General features: G+C 42.9%; 1 protein-coding gene across 1 annotated transcript in view; it reads right to left on the reverse strand.

Annotated features, from left to right (window-relative positions):
- Positions 1 to 19,529, reverse strand: part of LOC137439844 (mannosyl-oligosaccharide 1,2-alpha-mannosidase IA) — a 380,329-nt gene that overhangs the window by 88,613 nt on the left and 272,187 nt on the right. Inside the window, exon 3 of the mRNA XM_078768306.1 lies at positions 7,926 to 8,006. Within this exon, the coding sequence (XP_078624432.1) occupies positions 7,926 to 8,006 (81 nt within the window). The remainder of the gene's footprint in view (positions 1 to 7,925; positions 8,007 to 19,529) is intronic.

The raw sequence follows: 19,529 nt of genomic DNA on the forward strand, positions 1-19,529 counted from the left end.
TCCTCACATTCCCGAGGTGACGGTACCAGACAGAGTGAAAAAACCCACCCTGATCCTCCATTTGTACCTTTCCTCACATTCCCGAGGAGAGGGTACCAGACAGAGTGAAAAAACCCACTCTGGTCCTCCATTTGTATCTTTCCTCACATTCCCGAGGTGAGGGTACCAGCCAGAGTGAAAAAACCCACCCTGATCCTCCATTTGTACCTTTCCTCACATTCCCGAGGAGAGGGTACCAGACAGAGTGAAAAAAAACCACCCTGATCCTCCATTTGAATCTTTCCTCACATTCCCGAGGAGAGGGTACCAGACAGAGTGAAAAAAACCCACCCTGATCCTCCATTTGAATCTTTCCTCACATTCCCGAGGTGAGGGTACCAGACGGAGTGAAAAAAACCCACCCTGATCCTCCATTTGAATCTTTCCTCACATTCCCGAGGTGAGGGTACCAGCCAGAGTGAAAAAACCCACCCTGATCCTCCGTTTGTATATTTCCTCACATTCCCGAGGTGAGGGTACCAGACAGAGTGAAAAAAACCCACCCTGATCCTCCATTTGAATCTTTCCTCACATTCCCGAGGTGAGGGTACCAGCCAGAGTGAAAAAAACCCACCCTGATCCTCCATTTGAATCTTTCCTCACATTCCCGAGGTGAGGGTACCAGCCAGAGTGAAAAAACCCACTCTGGTCCTCCATTTGTATCTTTCCTCACATTCCCGAGGTGAGGGTACCAGCCAGAGTGAAAAAACCCACCCTGATCCCCCATTTGTATCTTTCCTCACATTCCCGAGGTGAGGGTACCAGCCAAAGTGAAAAAAACCCACCCTGATCCTCCATTTGAATCTTTCCTCACATTCCCGAGGTGAGGGTACCAGCCAGAGTGAAAAAAACCCACCCTGATCCTCCATTTGAATCTTTCCTCACATTCCCGAGGTGAGGGTACCAGCCAGAGTGAAAAAACCCACTCTGGTCCTCCATTTGAATCTTTCCTCACATTCCCGAGGTGAGGGTACCAGCCAGAGTGAAAAAACCCACCCTGATCCTCCATTTGAATCTTTCCTCACATTCCCGAGGTGAGGGTACCAGCCAGAGTGAAAAAACCCACCCTGATCCTCCATTTGTATCTTTCCTCACATTCCCGAGGTGAGGGTACCAGCCAGAGTGAAAAAACCCACCCTGATCCTCCATTTGTATCTTTCCTCACATTCCCGAGGTGAGGGTACCAGCCAGAGTGAAAAAACCCACCCTGATCCTCCATTTGTATCTTTCCTCACATTCCCGAGGTGAGGGTACCAGCCAGAGTGAAAAAACCCACCCTGATCCTCCATTTGTATCTTTCCTCACATTCCCGAGGTGAGGGTACCAGCCAGAGTGAAAAAACCCACCCTGATCCTCCATTTGTATCTTTCCTCACATTCCCGAGGTGAGGGTACCAGCCAAAGTGAAGAAAACCCACCCTGATCCTCCATTTGTATCTTTCCTCACATTCCCGAGGTGAGGGTACCAGCCAGAGTGAAAAAACCCACCCTGATCCTCCATTTGTATCTTTCCTCACATTCCCGAGGTGAGGGTACCAGACAGAGTGAAAAAACCCACCCTGATCCCCCATTTGTATCTTTCCTCACATTCCCGAGGTGAGGGTACCAGCCAGAGTGAAAAAACCCACCCTGATCCTCCATTTGTATCTTTCCTCACATTCCCGAGGTGAGGGTACCAGCCAGAGTGAAAAAACCCACCCTGATCCTCCATTTGTATCTTTCCTCACATTCCCGAGGTGAGGGTACCAGCCAGAGTGAAAACACCCACCCTGATCCTCCATTTGTATCTTTCCTCACATTCCCGAGGTGAGGGTACCAGCCAGAGTGAAAACACCCACCCTGATCCTCCATTTGTATCTTTCCTCACATTCCCGAGGTGAGGGTACCAGCCAGAGTGAAAACACCCACCCTGATCCTCCATTTGTATCTTTCCTCACATTCCCGAGGTGAGGGTACCAGCCAGAGTGAAAACACCCACCCTGATCCCCCATTTGAATCTTTCCTCACATTCCCGAGGAGAGGGTACCAGACAGAGTGAAAAAAAACCACCCTGATCCTCCATTTGAATCTTTCCTCACATTCCCGAGGAGAGGGTACCAGACAGAGTGAAAAAAACCCACCCTGATCCTCCATTTGTATCTTTCCTCACATTCCCGAGGTGAGGGTACCAGACAGAGTGAAAAAAACCCACCCTGATCCTCCATTTGTATCTTTCCTCACATTCCCGAGGTGAGGGTACCAGCCAGAGTGAAAACACCCACCCTGATCCTCCATTTGTATCTTTCCTCACATTCCCGAGGTGAGGGTACCAGCCAGAGTGAAAACACCCACCCTGATCCTCCATTTGTATCTTTCCTCACATTCCCGAAGTGAGGGTACCAGCCAGAGTGAAAAAACCCACCCTGATCCTCCATTTGAATCTTTCCTCACATTCCCGAGGAGAGGGTACCAGACAGAGTGAAAAAACCCACCCTGATCCTCCATTTGTATCTTTCCTCACATTCCCGAGGTGAGGGTACCAGACAGAGTGAAAAACACCCACCCTGATCCTCCATTTGAATCTTTCCTCACATTCCCGAGGTGAGGGTACCAGCCAGGGTGAAAAAACCCACCCTGATCCTCCATTTGTATCTTTCCTCACATTCCCGAGGTGAGGGTACCAGCCAGAGTGAAAACACCCACCCTGATCCTCCATTTGTATCTTTCCTCACATTCCCGAGGTGAGGGTACCAGCCAGAGTGAAAAAACCCACCCTGATCCTCCATTTGTATCTTTCCTCACATTCCCAAGGTGAGGGTACCAGCCAGAGTGAAAAAACCCACCCTGATCCTCCATTTGTATCTTTCCTCACATTCCCGAGGTGAGGTTACCAGACAGAGTGAAAAAACCCACCCTGATCCTCCATTTGTATTTCTGACCAATTGTTCTGACATTTTGTTTGGTGCCCGGAGAATGCACCAACCCCATTCCTCGTTAATTAATCATCCAAGTATACTCATCCGAAGGATATACGTAGATGAGGAAAGAAAAAGGGCATCTTTTTCTGTTTGACATTAGGGGCCGAGCTAGTCGGAGAGCTCAGTAGTGCATGGAAGTTTGGGAGGATATGGAGGATGGGTATTCTTGGTCAGATTATTGAAGGAATAGGATCCAACAACAAACTGTCTGATGATACTTCAAAGCCATCACTTTGGATAATGGAGTATGCGGTCAGAGGTGACATCAAGCCAGCTTTGTACTTGCTTGTGGATGTTAAAGATCTCACTTTGCCTTTCAAAGAGAGTAGGCCATTATGTGCCGGCGCAATATCCAAGTCCCCAATTTCTAATCTGCGTACCGCCGAGAAGATAACGGCACAATGCTGGGTGCTTGCCAGTGTACCTGGTAGATCTGAGAAATTTCAAACCAAAATAATAAACTAGAAAGTATCTGAAAATGTAAAGGCCATTCACATCCCGCTTTGTTCTCAAACCAAACTTGGTGGAAACAACAACATTTAAAAATAGGTATGATGAAACATTTATAAATTAGTGGTATAAAAGCCCGTCAAAAATGACGGGTTGGAACAGTTTATTTGACGGTGCAGCCTCGTGAGCGTGCCAGAGTGTGAAGCCTCGGCCTAGTGTCAGGTGTGCTTATTAGGCATCATACAGACGTAAATGAACACTCGTTTTGTTCTGCGCGCATTGAACATCACGTGCAGCGGATTTCACCTCCCTACGCCTTGTATTTCGTGGTATTTAAAAAACGCTTCTGTATAAAACCGCCCTTGAGGCTCGGTTTGCAGGCCACCGTCTACAGTTCCAATTGAAGAGACATAATTACTCTTTTATGGAAAGTGTTTTTCGAGTTTGTTTTATCCTCAAAAATAGACCGTAGTGTACACACATTCGTGTTAAAAGATTGGAGTTTAAAACCTGCCCTTATGAAGGGGGACAGACATCTGTACAAACACACAAACTAACGTTATGTTCTACATGGTAGATTCTTCTCCATATTCTCATAATAAAGCTTTGTTGAAAATTTGATGACAAAAGCCCAAATGGTAAAAAAAAGGTTATATCCTGGACATGGAAGAGGACAGACAAACACACAGAAGAGATTGTAAAACCCGGTCTCCCACTGTGTGGCGGACGGGATAACAAGCCAACATAAAACAGGACTCAATGCACATCTTAGAGTTTATAAATTGACAGAAGATGTAGAGATGGCAGCTCCAACATATCCCAGCTCTAAAGAATCTGAATAGATCCGGTAAGAAAAAGTCATTCTTTTCAAAAGGTTAATCTATAATGGTAGCCTTATTTTGTTAGGACAGACTCATGTTACACGCTCCGCTGTTCCGCTGCGCGGGGTGTACCAATTTTTTTTTATTCAATCTGACAAAAAGCTGGTATGGGCTTTGTATCACAGCAGGAAATGAAATTTTGCTCATGGTAGAGGGGCCTCAATATGCTTTAGCACATCAATCCATCAGCACGTTGGGTCAAGATCAAGATCGGCCTGCACTATAGACCCGCAATATGTGAACGGGCCTCCAAAGGTCCGCTTGGACTCAGGGACTGTGCTCGTTTTGCCTCCAAGAAGACAGGGCGGCACAGAAACAGTGGATTACCAACACAACGGTTCATTTGGAGCGGAGCCAAAGACGGGAGCAGGACAAGAAAATTCCTTTATTTTTTGTTGTCCCTTTTATTTAATGTTAAACCGGCTACAATATTTTCTCCTAACCTTGCTAACCACACATCCGGGCATTCCTAACCGGTTCTCGATTTTCATAATCGCAATCATCGTTGTCATGGAGGATTTTTATGCGACAAAGGATTTAGACAAAATGCCAACGTTTGATTTTGTGGACCGATGCAAGTGAGACGACAGAATGAAAGGAATGTTAGTGTCGAATAACAGGAAAAAAAACCAGTTGAATTTAGGACTGCTTTCTCATGTAATATATTAACACATTCTTTCCAGTGTAAATGTTAACACAGAACACCCTGTTCACCCCCATTTGGTTGATCACATTTGCATCGCCAAACATACCTTGACCTATTCAGTTATCTGATAAGCAAGTAATCCTTGTGCAACGGGTGAGGAAGTACTGCTGAAACCGTTTCCTGGACAAAAATACACTAGGTCGTTTGCCATTGCCGTCCTAGTAAAACCCAAGAGCGTAAAGTTAGAGTTTGGCAATTTAGTACAGGTAGTGGATGGGATGGCCAGGAAAATGCTCACTCTGAAAGGGTGGGGTATACTGTATGATGCTAAACCATGGTTGGAAGCACTGCATTATGGGAGTAAATTGGGGTTTTATTTAATTGAGAATTTAACCCAGGTTAGACAACTCAAAGGCAGGTAACCTTACCTATCCTCCCACCCCCCCCTTTCCCATGCCTCCTCCCCCCCCCCAAGCCCTCTCCCTCCCACAGATCTCCCGATGTCCCTGCTCTCAAATGTTGTTCTTGTGTGCTTTCCTCTCTCTCCCAATCTTGTCTCCCGCTCCCTTTATTTCGTCTTATGTGTCCGTTTGTTTGTCCGTACATACTTGTACCAAACTCCCCTAGTGACAAAAATACACTAGGTTGTTTGCCATTGCCGTTCTAGTAAAGCCCAAGAGCATAAAGTTGGAGTTTGGCAACTTAGTACAGGTAGTGGATGGGATGGCCAGGAAAATGCTCACTCTGAAAGGATGGGGGGGGAGGGGGGGGGAGGGGGGGGGTATACTTTTCCCTTTTTTTTTTTCTTTTTTTTTACTTCGTATGGCGTCATACAGTGTACCTGTATGACGCAAAACCGTGGTTGGAAGCACTGCATTATGGGAGTAAATTGGGGTTTTAATTAATTGAGAATTTAACCCAGGTTAGACAACTCAGAGGCAGGTGCCTTACCTTTGAGGTATGCTACCAGTTATTCGATAACTTCGTTTTTCAAAACCTTCTGGAAAGTTCTGCACCCACCTGGATTCCAAACAGCATTCATACCTCACGTCCGTGGTATCCCATCAGGTTCCTATCAGATGTGGTGATAAGTCACAGAAGTATTGTTTTCCTTTAAAGGAACACGAGAAGCATCCAATGGTAAATCAAAAATCCTTGCTGCCGCTAATTACATTTTCTAATTGATGTGACCTGGTTGGATTTGAATTGATCAACTTTGATTTACCACTTGGGGGAAGAAACGTTATAAATGTAAATAGGGAACAGTGCAGCAGCTTCACTAATGGAAATTTGTCTGCATTTCATTCAATCGTATTTTGAATTGCGTGCGACACTTGCATACAAACTACAGCATGGCTGCTTTCGCTTTCAATCCTTGTAGTTAGCATTCCTATAATAATAAGATTTTAACAACCTCAAAGGATAAGCCCCGAAGTGTAATTAGAGCAATCTCATTTTGGCTCTGACATTCAAGAAGAAGGGAATAAACTAAATAGCCAAAGGCAAAGGAAACAATTTGCCCGACCACCAAAGCAATGGCGCAGGAGCTGGTTGAGGGGAAAAGGACTGCTGGGGTGAAGGCCTGACAGGTTCCACATTCATTTTCAGGAGATGGATTCTGTCTTCTAAACAGATTCCCCCTTTTGCCAGGACAAACGGTTCCACTCTTTGTTTGGTGCGGCAGTGAGAACTACAACGGCACTCAGTAGAGAGCATACCTCCGCCTGGTTGGCCATATCACTCAATGGTGAACGAATCACTTAAAAAATTAAATAATTATCATATCCGAATGCATATTCAGATCTTCACCAAAATCGAATATCTTTGACCTTGTCAGACACCCAACCGGTCCACCAAGTTTCGTCCAAATCCATCCACAACTTTCAGAGATATCCTGCTGTGTATCGGTTTTGGCCCCGTCTCCCAATGCAATGGTGAAGAATCACTTTAAAAATTAAATAATTATCATATCCGAATGCATATTCAGATCTTCACCAAAATTGTATCTCTTTGTCCTTGTCAGACACCCAACCGGTCCACCAAGTTTCGTCCAAATCCATCCACAACTTTCAGAGATATCCTGCTGTGTATCGGTTTTGGCCCCGTCTCCCAATGCAATGGTGAAGAATCACTTTAAAAATTCAATAATTATCATATCCGAATCCATATTCAGATCTTCACCAAAATCGAATATCTTTGACCTTGTCAGACACCCAACCGGTCCACCAAGTTTTGTCCAAATCCATCCACAACTTTCAGAGATATCCTGCTATGTATCGGTTTTGGCCCCGTCTCCCAATGGTGAAGAATCACTTAAAAAATTCAATAATTATCATATCCGAATCCATATTCAGATCTTCACCAAAATCGTATCTCTTTGTCCTTGTCAGACACACAACCGGTCCACCAAGTTTCGTCCAAATCCATCCACAACTTTCAGAGATATCCTGCTATGTATCGGTTTTGGCCCCGTCTCCCAATGGTGAAGAATCACTTAAAATATTAAATAATTATCATATCGGAATCCATATTCATATCTTCACCAAAATCTAATCTATTTGTCCTTGTCAGACACCAAACTTGTCCACCAAGTTTCGTCCAAATCCGTCGACAACTTTCAGAGATATTTTGTTCACAAACAAACAAATAAACGGACAAACAGACAGGGGTGAAAACAACCTCCATTCACCTTTGGTGGCGGAGGTAATTAACATACTGCAAATGGTCAAAACTTGCTTTGCTGAAGAAAACAAACTTGTGTGGCTCTGGACCCGTTTGCTGCTGCAGAATAGAGCAACTACCAGAAGTTAAACGCATCATACATCACACATGTCATGGGGATATGCAGGGCCTCGAGGGAGCGTAGGAATCAATCCTCCTGTAATTAGAGTTTAGAACTAAGTTCTGTAGCTGAATAAAGAATTGTGGAAATTATGTGGGGGACTTGACTTACTTGTTCACCGGAGAGATAGTATGCCGCGAGCAGGCCTCCAACGAAGCGGATGTTTACTTCAAACACAGATACCTCGACATTCTATGGAGTGGAGAGACAAAGAAAAATACCTGGATAATTATTTCTGCTTCAACTTTATCTGCCACAGTTATACTTTCAACAATACATTGTACAGCAAAAACAACAATTGGTGCTAACAGGCAAATGCTTATATCATCACCACTGAAGACCTGCCATATACAGCATGTCGGGACTTTCCTGTCAACCTGATAGGTGGGATTTTTTTTTTTGGGGGATACAAGATCGAGGCTCGTGAAAGAGCTAACATTAATCACACAAAAAAAATCAAACAGACACATAAAACTTATAATAAGGGGAGCGGTCGACAAGATGGTGGCGGAAGCACACAGAGAAGCACACAGAGAGGGGGAAGCACACAAACACAACATTTGAGAGCAGGGACATCGGGAGATCTGTGGGAGGAGGCTTGGGAAGGGGAGGGGAGGTGGGAGAAGTATAAAACACAAGGACACCAAGGACTTCCAGGAAAGAAGTTGGTATTTCAAAAAAGTGGATCTGCGGTGAATTAGCGGGGGTAGAAAAGATCAAGGTTTGGGATGGGGGAAGATAAGAGATGGTGGTGAACAGCTGTTTTAAAGACCTGGAGGGAGGAGTGGGATTGAAGGGAGTGTGGGAGTTTGTTCCAGAGGCGGGGAAAAAGAGGAATGAAGGAGTGAAGGTGAGCAGAGAGCCTTGATTTTGGCAGTTTAACCATAAGAGGGTTGCTGGCAGATCTTGTGCGACCTGTAGGAATATTTGGGGGACAGAGCACAGACAGGGCTGGAGGGGCAAGGCCGGAGAGGAGTCGGTAGTGGACATAAGTGGAGCAAATGTACATTAAACAACAGGTATAACATTTTATAAGTGGAGTGATCTGAAGAAGCTGTTAAACTTCATGCCTACCTGATTGGGAAAGAGAGAGAGAGGCCTCGTCGATTTGTGGTTTATTGAAACTAGTAATTCTATACATTGGTTGAGCACAGATGACTCATAGTTCTGGGCAATGTATAGTTATTCACATAAGTGCTCAGCGGTAGTGCAACTCTGTGCTTCCGCTCCAATCGTTACTCCGTTGGACTAACACAAGCCTTCCGCGAAACACTGATCCTTATGCCAGGCAAACCCTTATTTTATTGGACGATTTAAAATCAATGACAGCTTATATTTTGTATTCTGTGAAATTATCTCCAACCGCTGGGCTGGATAAGCCATTTAGAGAATCGCTCTCCTTTTCTGCTGATAACAACACTCGTGCTCTCGATGCGTGCCCCATAATCGATGAAGGACTTGAGGCCTGTCCTTCTGTTCTGCATTGAGCGAAAGTGGCACATATGGCGACGGCCTAAAGCACCAATGCCTAGGCATGTTTTGGGACCAAAAGGACCTTTAACAAATGCATGTTTCAATCACGAAACGAACCAAAAGCAGCTCTTTCTATCGAGTTAATATCTTAGGGCAGGGAAAACTGGTAATCAGATTCTGACTGTTCGTTCTCTCCATGTTGCCAGCTGCTCTCACTCAGAAACTAAAACGTGGCTGAATTATTAATCCAGCAATTTCTTTTTCCAACAGATAAAACACTGCGGATAAAAGGTCTCCTTTGGTTTTAAAGGAAAGCCCGTTGGATTGGACGGTGTCAGGGTTACATGCGAGAAGCAGAAAATCATTCGGCTGCACACTTGCAAAAAGGGTCGGCCATTTAGATGTGAAGTGCGGTATTGTAACGCAGCGTGGTACTTTATCGCTGTAAAGATGGCTATAGCAACCTGCCAGCAACTCCGAGAGCCAATTTATATTTCCATATCTTTGGATGCATATTTCCATGTCATGCATAAATGTCATGTCATGTATAAATCATGTATAAATGTAAAATGCGTAAAATAAATGTAAAATGCGTAAAATAAATGTAAAATGCGTAAAATAAATGTAAAATGCCTAAAATAAATGTAAAATGTAAAGTACATGTAAAATAAATGTCATGTCATGTATAAATGCAACATTGTCACCTGTATGCCAGGCCAAAATTTGTGGTTTGGATTGGGGGCCTTCCTTTGCCCAGCATGCCATGAGCGAGCGGTGTCTCGTCCGACCGGCAAAATCACAACTTTTAAGAGGCCTAAAACGATCTTCCAGGTTTTAAGATCCCTAAGCGGTCTTCATGTCCGACTGAGTAATAGCCAAGTTGGCACAGCTACACTGGAGCAACGATAGTCTAACCGACAAAATCACAACTTTTTAAGAAGCCTAAAACGATCTTCCAGGTTTTAAGATCCCTAAGCGGTCTTCATGTCCGACTGAGTAACAGCCCAGTTGGCACAGCGACACTGGAGCAATGTTAGTCTGACAGTGGCAATCCGTTGGGACAACGTCGATTTGAACCTCGACCGCATGTTAATCCGTCGTCATAATGTTGGTCCATCGTTGGCAGACCAATACCTGATGTCAGCCAAATATTGTCAGTATCCACAATGCCAACTGTCTTTTTCCATCTAAAAGCCAACGTTGAACCACCAGTTGCTGTGTGCGTACGACCAACCAGGATGCCAACTCAAACCAAACGGTGGTCCAACGTATCTGTTCCTACTGGGAGGGAAGTGTGACATTGTGGATGTGAGGAGCATAGTTCCAACTCTGCACAGATTTGAGGTACCTCATGGTAGGTGCCCCCATTACAGCAGTACCTGCAAGTGGAAATGTGATGAAGGTTGGTGCCGTTTTCAAAATAGGACAAGATTATACATTGTGTGAAAGGCCTAGAGCTAGTCTGATAAAGTGGTGCACAGATCTGCATCTTCCTGTCTGCTGAAGGGATAAAAGATCCTTGGTTGCAAACAAGAGCAAATATTAAAGCAAAGAATGACCACTCCATATCCGCCCTCTTCAGTTGATATCTCCTGCACAAGCATTATGGTTTCAGCGACCAAGGTGTTTTCTCGATCAACAGGCCAATTTGCCCGTTTCATGTGCTGTCAGATATGATGAAGCTCTCACAAGTCAAGGCCTTCAAATTAGGCCCGAAACCAGATCTTAGTATGTAGAAACTGCCATTATATCTTTGCCATCTCTGCTGTAACAATCCCCCAGAGAAGTGACATTGTTGCTTGTGGAAGGAACTTGATTTGAATCAGCGCAAAAACTGTCGTGAGAATTACACAGATAAAACAATAAGAAAACTAGAACGTCATTCGGTAGAGCGGTAGAGCCTACACCAGGTGGAACATTTTATGTTTTGTATCCCACCGATAGGCCAGATCTGCAAACAGACCTTAACCAAAATCTAATCAGCTGTTTCGTGTCACCTAACCAACTCGTCCACCAAGTTTCGTCATAACTCGTCCATAACTTTTTAAAATATCGTGTTATATATCGCTTTTCACCCGAACTCTCAATGGTGAAAATAACTTAGAAATTAAATAATTCTCGTATCCGAATCCAAATTCAGATCTTCACCAAAATTGAATCAATTCTTCCTCGTCACACACCCAACCGGTCCACCACGTTTTGTCCAAATCCGTCCACAACTTTTTGAGATATCTTGCTATGTATCGTTTTTGTCCTGATCTCCCAATGGTGTAGAATCACTTTAAAAATTCTAGCAGCCGGATCCGAATCCGGATCTTCACCAAAATCTAATCATTTCGTCCTTGTCACATACGCTACATCTCTGCCGAATTTCATCCGAATCCGTCCAAAACTTTTTGAGATATCTTGTTCAAAGACAAACAGACAGACAGGGGTGAAAACATAACCTCCATCAACCTTTGTTGGCGGAGGTAATAATAATAATAACTAGAACGGCACTCAGTAGAGAGCACACCTCCACCTGGTTGGTCATATCACTCAATGGTGAAGAATCACTTAAAAATTATACTAGCCGAGTCCGGATCCGGATCTTCACCAAAATGGAATCGATTCTTCCTTGTCACACACACAACCTGTCCACCAAGTTTTGTCCAAATCCGTCCACAACTTTTTGAGATATCCTGCTATGTATCGTTTTTGGCCCGATATCTTCCAATGGTGAAGAATCACTTTCGTAATTAAATTTTTCTCATATCCGAATCCATATTCAGATCTTCACCAAAATCGATTCTATTTGTCCTTGTCAGACACCCAACGGGTCCACCAGGTTTTGTCCAAATCCGTCCACAACTTTTTGAGATATCCTGCTATGCCTCGTTTTTGGCCCGATCTCCCAATAGTGAAGAATCTCTTTAAAAATTCTAGTATCCGGATCCGAATCCGGATCTTCACCAAAATCTAATAATTTCGTCCTTGTCACATACGCTACATCTCTGCCGAATTTCATCCAAATCCGTCCAAAACATTTTGAGATATTTTGTTCACAGACAAACAGACAGACAAACGGACAGGGGTGAAAACATAACCTCCATCCACCTTTGGTGGTGGAGGTAATAATAATAATAATAATAATAATAATAATAATAATAATAATAAGAGATCATGAACATTTTCTACCAATAACTTTGATGCCATATTGCTCTCAACATCAGGCATGGAATTGTCTGACCATCATTCTCTGGATCCCGATATAGTTCACAATCAGGATGCTCCGCTGCTTGTTTAAACCGATGATTATTTCGTCATCACTTTCTTGAAGAATTTCTCATTGGACGTGCAAAGTTTGCTTACAAAATCACGTGACGGGCCAAAAGTAATTGTTCTTTTTGGAATGAAAATTAATATTGATGCCGCTACTTGAGTACTTCATTTCACACCAGTTGTTACGCATTATCCAAAGGATGACGTCGAAAAACTCCCCGAATATTTTTCAGGATATTGTAAAAATTGACATTAGTTTGCCGCGTTAACAACCGGAGTAGAACAGACGACAGCGCACGTCTTTCATTGCTCACACATTTGCAATTACAACTTCCCCCATACATCATCGGTGGAACATTATGATAAATAGCTCGTACAATTTACTGACGCCACAACTGCCTGGCATAACAAATGTGCAGATGTGTTCCAGATAAATCGACAAATAGCCTGATGAATTAACGGCTAAATTTAATCGTCCTGGCAAGACGTCCAGGCAACACCATCACAAATACCGTCTGGCTGGGCCAGAATGTGGCACTTAATTCTGGAGGAGCGCAGCTGGCATGCCTGCAAATGCTGGTGGCGGGCTGGGATGGCTGGGACACACCACCGATGGATACGATTGGCTCGTGATCCCCGAAGAAAGCAGAACTATGGCCGAAACGTCAAACTGAGAATTAGTCGTTTTCGACAATAATTGGTACCTCCACCACCAAAGCTTTGGGTTAGGGTTAGGGTTAGGGTTAGGGTTAGGAAGTTAGGTATTCGCCCCTGTTTGTTTGTCTGTCCCCTATACATCATCTGTCTGTGAGCAGGATATCTCAAGAAGTTGTAGACAGATTCGGATGAAATTTGGTGGACAGGTTGGGTGTTTGATGAGGACAAATTGATTCGATTTTGGTAAAGATCCGGATCCGGATGCTATAATTTAAAAGTGATTCTTCAAGAAACGATATGCAGCACGATACCTTAAAATATTGTGGATGGGTTCGGACAAAACTCGATGGATGAGTTGGTTAAGTGACAAGAAAATCTGATTCGATTTTAGTGAAGGTCCGGATGCAGTTCCGGCCTATCAGTGGATACAAAACGTAAACTGTTTAGCCTGGCGGAGGCATGCGCTTTACCGAGTTCCATTCTAGTTAAATGTTGCCTTGCATTTGAAAAACTTTTTTTTACCTACGTCGAATACATTTTTGGAATCATTATGGAAAAATGGAATTTGCACATGAAGAAAATTATAAACATGTTGTGCACATCTCAAATGTTGAAATGAAAAGGAATTGGGACTCGACCTATTTCCTCCTCCACTTCTGTTCTTTTCTCTTCTTTATCCTGCCTCCCTTTAACTCCCAGTTGGCAATCTTCTGCATGTCACCTTCACAATAAATGTGACATTTAAAATGAAATATAACATTCCAATATCTGTATCCAACATTATAATGTTCCATACAAATATTGGAATTTTCTGCTTCATTTCAAAAAATCACTTTCATGTAATTTCTGCTTTTCTATAACTCCTCCACAAATTCCTCTGCTTCGGGAAAACCAATAGATTCGTTTATATTTATTTATATGACAATAACCCCCGCTGTTTCTCTTTCCTGGAAAGCTTTTTGCAAAAGAAATCTTTCTCAATCATCAAAGTCAATATAATGACGGAATTTGCCTTACTCTAAGGTGGCTTTTTATGGCTTTTTGAGAGGACATTAAACACCCTTTTCGAGCTGCAGATGAGCGGGTGGATTAGAAACTGGGCAGATGTAGGAGCATATGTCGTTGTATGTGCCCCTCCATGTTATCTCTGCAAGCCTGCAGCTCTCTGTCCCTGAGCGCACAGCTATCTCGACTCAGCTGCTCATGCCTCGGGAAGTTGATCTCCCAGTTTGTGTAACTCAGGGTTTTTTTAATTGCATCATCTGTGCGAGTTTTGGCATTGATCTTGGAGCATACCACATTGGTCATCAGAAGGGGAAACTGGAACGAATTGGGAAGCGGGATCGGGTGTCATAATCTCCAGCAGCTGTTCTTGGCCGATGATATCAAGTGCTGACACAGTAACACTGCAATTGTGAATTCGTTGAAACTTGTCATTAATGGCACATTGGCATTTCATATTATTGGCTAGGAAAAGCTGCTGAAGGGGGTTGTCCCAAAATCTGAATGCACCTCAGTTTTCCTTACCGATCACAACATTGCTGCACAAAGTGCTGCTTTTCCCTCTACCCTGCCACTAAATTGTACCACCGTCAAGCAAACATGGAAACAATTTCTCAACACGTCATATAAGTAACCGTTCAGTCTAAGTCGATGACATCATAGGAAATACAGTCACGTGAAAAAGTAAGTACACCCCATGTAAAGTTTAGACTTTTAAAACATATTTCAACATACAGCTATTTGATCTTCATTTCAACAATATTGATAGATAAAGGTGATATAATATAACAAATATCATGAAACATTTACATTTTGTAGTCCATTGTATAATTTAAATAAACATAAATGCAAATTTCGCATGTGGAAAAAGTAAGTACTGTACACCCCTACATTTATCATTACTTCAAATACCTAAAATTAGAATCAGGTGCACCAGCTCAGGTGCAAATGATTAGAACATCGTTAGAGAGGATCTTGGAGGAACCTGTCTTATTTAAACCTCAGACATTTAGTTTGTTTTGCTCGATGTTGTTGAAGGGTGCGGCGTCACCATGCCTAGATCAAAACAGCTCTCTGAGACCTTCAGAAAGAAGGTTATAGATGCCGATGAGTCTGGGAAGGGATTTAAAAAGATCTCCAAACAATTTGAAAACAATCATTCGACTGTCCGGAAGATCATCGACAAGTGGAGAAGATTCCAAACAACTGCCAACTTGTTCAGGCCAGGCCACCCCAGCAAGTTCAGCCGGAAAGCAGACCGCAAGATGCTGAAAGAAGTCTCTAAGAACCCCAGAATGTCATCACGGGACCTACAGGTAGCCCTTGCCACTGTTGATGTCAAAGTGCACGAGTCCACCATTAGAAAGAGGCTGCACAAATTTGATCTACATGGTAGGTGTGCCAGGAGGAAACCTTTGCTGTCCAGAAAGAACATCAGGGCAAGACTAAAGTTTGCTGATGAACACCAAGGCAAAGACCAGCACTTCTGGAACAATGTGCTCTGGACAGATGAGTCAAAGGTAGAGCTATTTAGCCACAGTACCAGAAGACATGTTTGGCGAAAACCAAAGACAGCATTTGACCACAAGAACCTGATACCAACTGTAAAGCATGGAGGTGGAAAAATTATGGTTTGGGGCAGCTTTGCTGCGTCAGGGCCTGGGCAGCTCACCATCATAGAATCCACGATTAATTCTTCATTGTACCAGAGGGTGCTTGAGGATAATGTGAGGCCATCTGTCGGAAAGTTGAAGCTCAACCGAAGGTGGACCTTGCAACATGACAATGACCCTAAACATACCAGTAAATCCACCAAGGAATGGCTGAAAAGAAAGAAATGGAGGGTTCTGGAATGGCCAAGTCATAGCCCGGATCTAAATCCCATCAGATGTTGTGGGGGGATTTGAAACGAGCTTTGCATGCAAGAAATCCCTCAAACATCGCACAGCTGAAAGAATTCTGCATGGAGGAGTGGGCAAAAATTTCTCCCAGTCGGTCAGAGACTGGTAAACAGTTATAAGAAACGCCTACTTGAGGTTGTTTCTGCCAAAGGGGGCAATACCACCTATTGGAGCCAAGGGTGTACTTACTTTTTCCACATGCGAAATTTGCATTTAGGTTCGCGCCTTCCGCGCCAACCAATCACAGTCCTCCTGGGCGTGGTTCCCAGCCTGCCCGGTGTCTGACGCCCACGCCGGTGTTGTACGCGGCCGTTGCCTGTTTGTCTTCCACAGTCTTTGTAAGGAAAGGGAATTTAATTACTGTTGCGCACAAAGGACATATTTAAGTGTTTATATGAGTGCGTTGCCATAAGGGACACAGGTTTGACGACAGAGGGGATGAAGAACAAAGGAATCTTATCCATAATCCATGCACTATTTAGCACGCCCTGCTCCATCGTAGCGGGGACACCAATACAGCTTATCCCGACAAACCGGACTAAACATAGAACTTATTACAGGTAGATTCCCTATTACGACAGTCGGATACCTACCTATACAGATCTATCTGGCTCTAGATATTCCTCTACCCAAATTCATAACAATATACATACACATAAATATATACATATACATACACATAAATATGTACATATACATACACATAAATATATACATATACATACACATAAATATATACATTTACATACACATAGATATAAACATATACATACACATAAATATATACATATACATACACATAAATATATACATACACATAAATATAAACATATACATACACATAAATATATACATTTACATACACATAGATATAAACATATACATACACATAAATATATACATATACATACACAATACACATATACATACACATAAATATATACATATACATACACGTAAATATAAACATATACATACACACACACACACACACACATGTATATATATATATATATATATATATATATATATATATATATATATATATATATATATAGTATATATATATATATGCAATATCTTCCATTCTTATAATTGTTAGATACCTTGCTTCATGGAGCTCGGCAAGTTGATACAGTGCACGAGGTGCAGATATGTTGATTTTCAAAAGACCCAACTATTTGGAAGATCCTGCTGTGGTAACAAACGTCACGGCGAGGTGCTAAGGCAGGAACTGGCTGAGATTCAACCTGATGCTTCCCAAGGATTCATTCAAGCCACTGCAAGAGGCTAATGGCCATAAAAGCGAGACTATTTGAATTTGCTCTGCAGGTCTATTGTTCCATCTCCGTGGAATGCTTTTCACATTGTGGCAGATGTTTTCAACAAAGAAAGGCATTAGCAGAAATACGCAGGTAACGGGCTATCAAAATTAATTGATGTTGCCAAAGCATCACCGAAAGTAGGCCTCAGGTAATGATCAACATCCATCACCAGTGATACCTCGAGACACTCTAAGCAAATGAAGTGTTTACACATGGCGGGTATCGGATTTTTCACCGACGCTTCGGCAGCCGCTGCTGAAGAGCGTGGAGACAAATAATTTCACTCTGCGACTTTGAGTTTGTAAGGTCGAGGCTTCAGTGAAGGAATTGCCCTTTGTCGCAGACTCACAATCTGATGGGATTGGGAAGCAAAGAAGGGCGCACCATCACGTTTAATTGCGTTCACATTTTGCTGAGAGTGAAACACCGTTAACCACAGTCGTTTCCGGTCCAATTGTGTTGATAGTTCAGCACTCCGATTGCTCTTTTCCTTTTTTAAATTTTATTTCTTCCAACTGTGATCAAAAAGAGCGAATCCTCTGATGAAAAGAGCTAATGCGATTTCCTGGCCATATCAGGATCTCAGTACGCAATGTCATCACAACCCAGAGCTCCAATTGAAGATAAATGTTTGTTCTCTGCAATTCCCATAAAATGTCTCCAGTCTTGTACTGCAACGAAAGACAAAAATAAGGAGCTGTTCAGACAGGTCATTCAACAAATGATGTGGTTCAAAGGAAAGCAATTTGCAAACTTATTGCAGCTACACTTGTCCTGGTTCTTTTATCTAAACTGGAAAGTGAAAAGTGTTTTCAGGATCAAAGTGTAAATACCTTATTTATTTGTTTTTAAATATACGAATTTGGGATCATGGAAGAGCTAAACGACATAGAGCGGAAGCTTCACAAAACTGGCAGAGGATCTTAGGGGGAACAGGGAAAGAAAGACAATATGCACATGAGTGGATGAGTGGCAGAAAGGAAAAGGGGGTGCAGGGGTTTAAAGAGAGAGGAACAGGTGTGGGTGTGGAAGAATGCATGAGGTGACGATTAACAGCACTAGAGGGATGAAGGAATTGAGATTGAGTGTTCAGTATCGAATTGAGGAGGATACCTGGATGTGGAATTCTGGAAGAACATGTACGACCAAGGTGAGTTGAGAGAGGATGGAGGAATGAGAGAGCAGGATGAAGGAAGCCAGAAATAGACACCAACCTGCCTGTAGCGGATGAGTAAAAGGCATTGGGACTGGGCCTCCTGTTGAGAGATGCCAATGACATCGAGAGCCTCGGACCTTATCAACTCCATGAGAGTAAGATGGGAAGCAGCAACACCAGTTCAGAGTGGGAACCAAAACTCCATTATAATCTGGATGAATGCATTCCTTATTAAATGTAATGAGTTCTGAGTGGCTCAAAATGGACTTAGCTCCGCAGAGGATACCGAGAAGTTGGGCAGCTTGGAGATGCGATTTTGATTAAAAAAAACTTTTCCTTTCTTTTGTGGCTTTGACTTTTCCAATGTGTGATGAATGTGCAACCATTCAAGGCAGAATTTGTTTCTACCTGCGTACCTTTGTATATTTGACAACTGCAATTACCTCCGCTACTGAGGTGGGCGGATGTTATGTTTTCACCCCTGTCTGTTTGTTTGTTTGGCTGTGTGCACGATATCTCAAAAAGTTATGGACGTATCCGAACTAAGCTTTGGGGACAGGTTGTGTGTGTGACAAATTGACTACATTTTGGTGAACATCCGGATCCGTTTCTACTCATAATTATGACGTCATAGGTATGGACGCCATCTTGGAAAAACGTTACACCTCTATATCTCTGAAACCACTCTATGGAAAAAAATTGAAAGATGGCTCATTGTCAAGTAGTCCCCATGGGGAATAAGATAGGTTAATGGTGATGTCATCAGTGCCTTAATTATGACATCATAATTCGACAAGTACAACGCTTGATTCGATCAATACGATTTATTTTTCTCTGCAATTGTTAGTCCAATTGACACAAAATTCACCATAGGAGAGCCTCCTCCTGTAGAATAATGTAATGTTAATTATGACGTCATAGGTCACATGGTACAGGCACC

Source organism: Myxine glutinosa, chromosome 14, assembly GCF_964187855.1.
Source record: "Myxine glutinosa chromosome 14, kmMyxGlut1.1, whole genome shotgun sequence".
NCBI lineage: Eukaryota > Metazoa > Chordata > Myxini > Myxiniformes > Myxinidae > Myxine > Myxine glutinosa.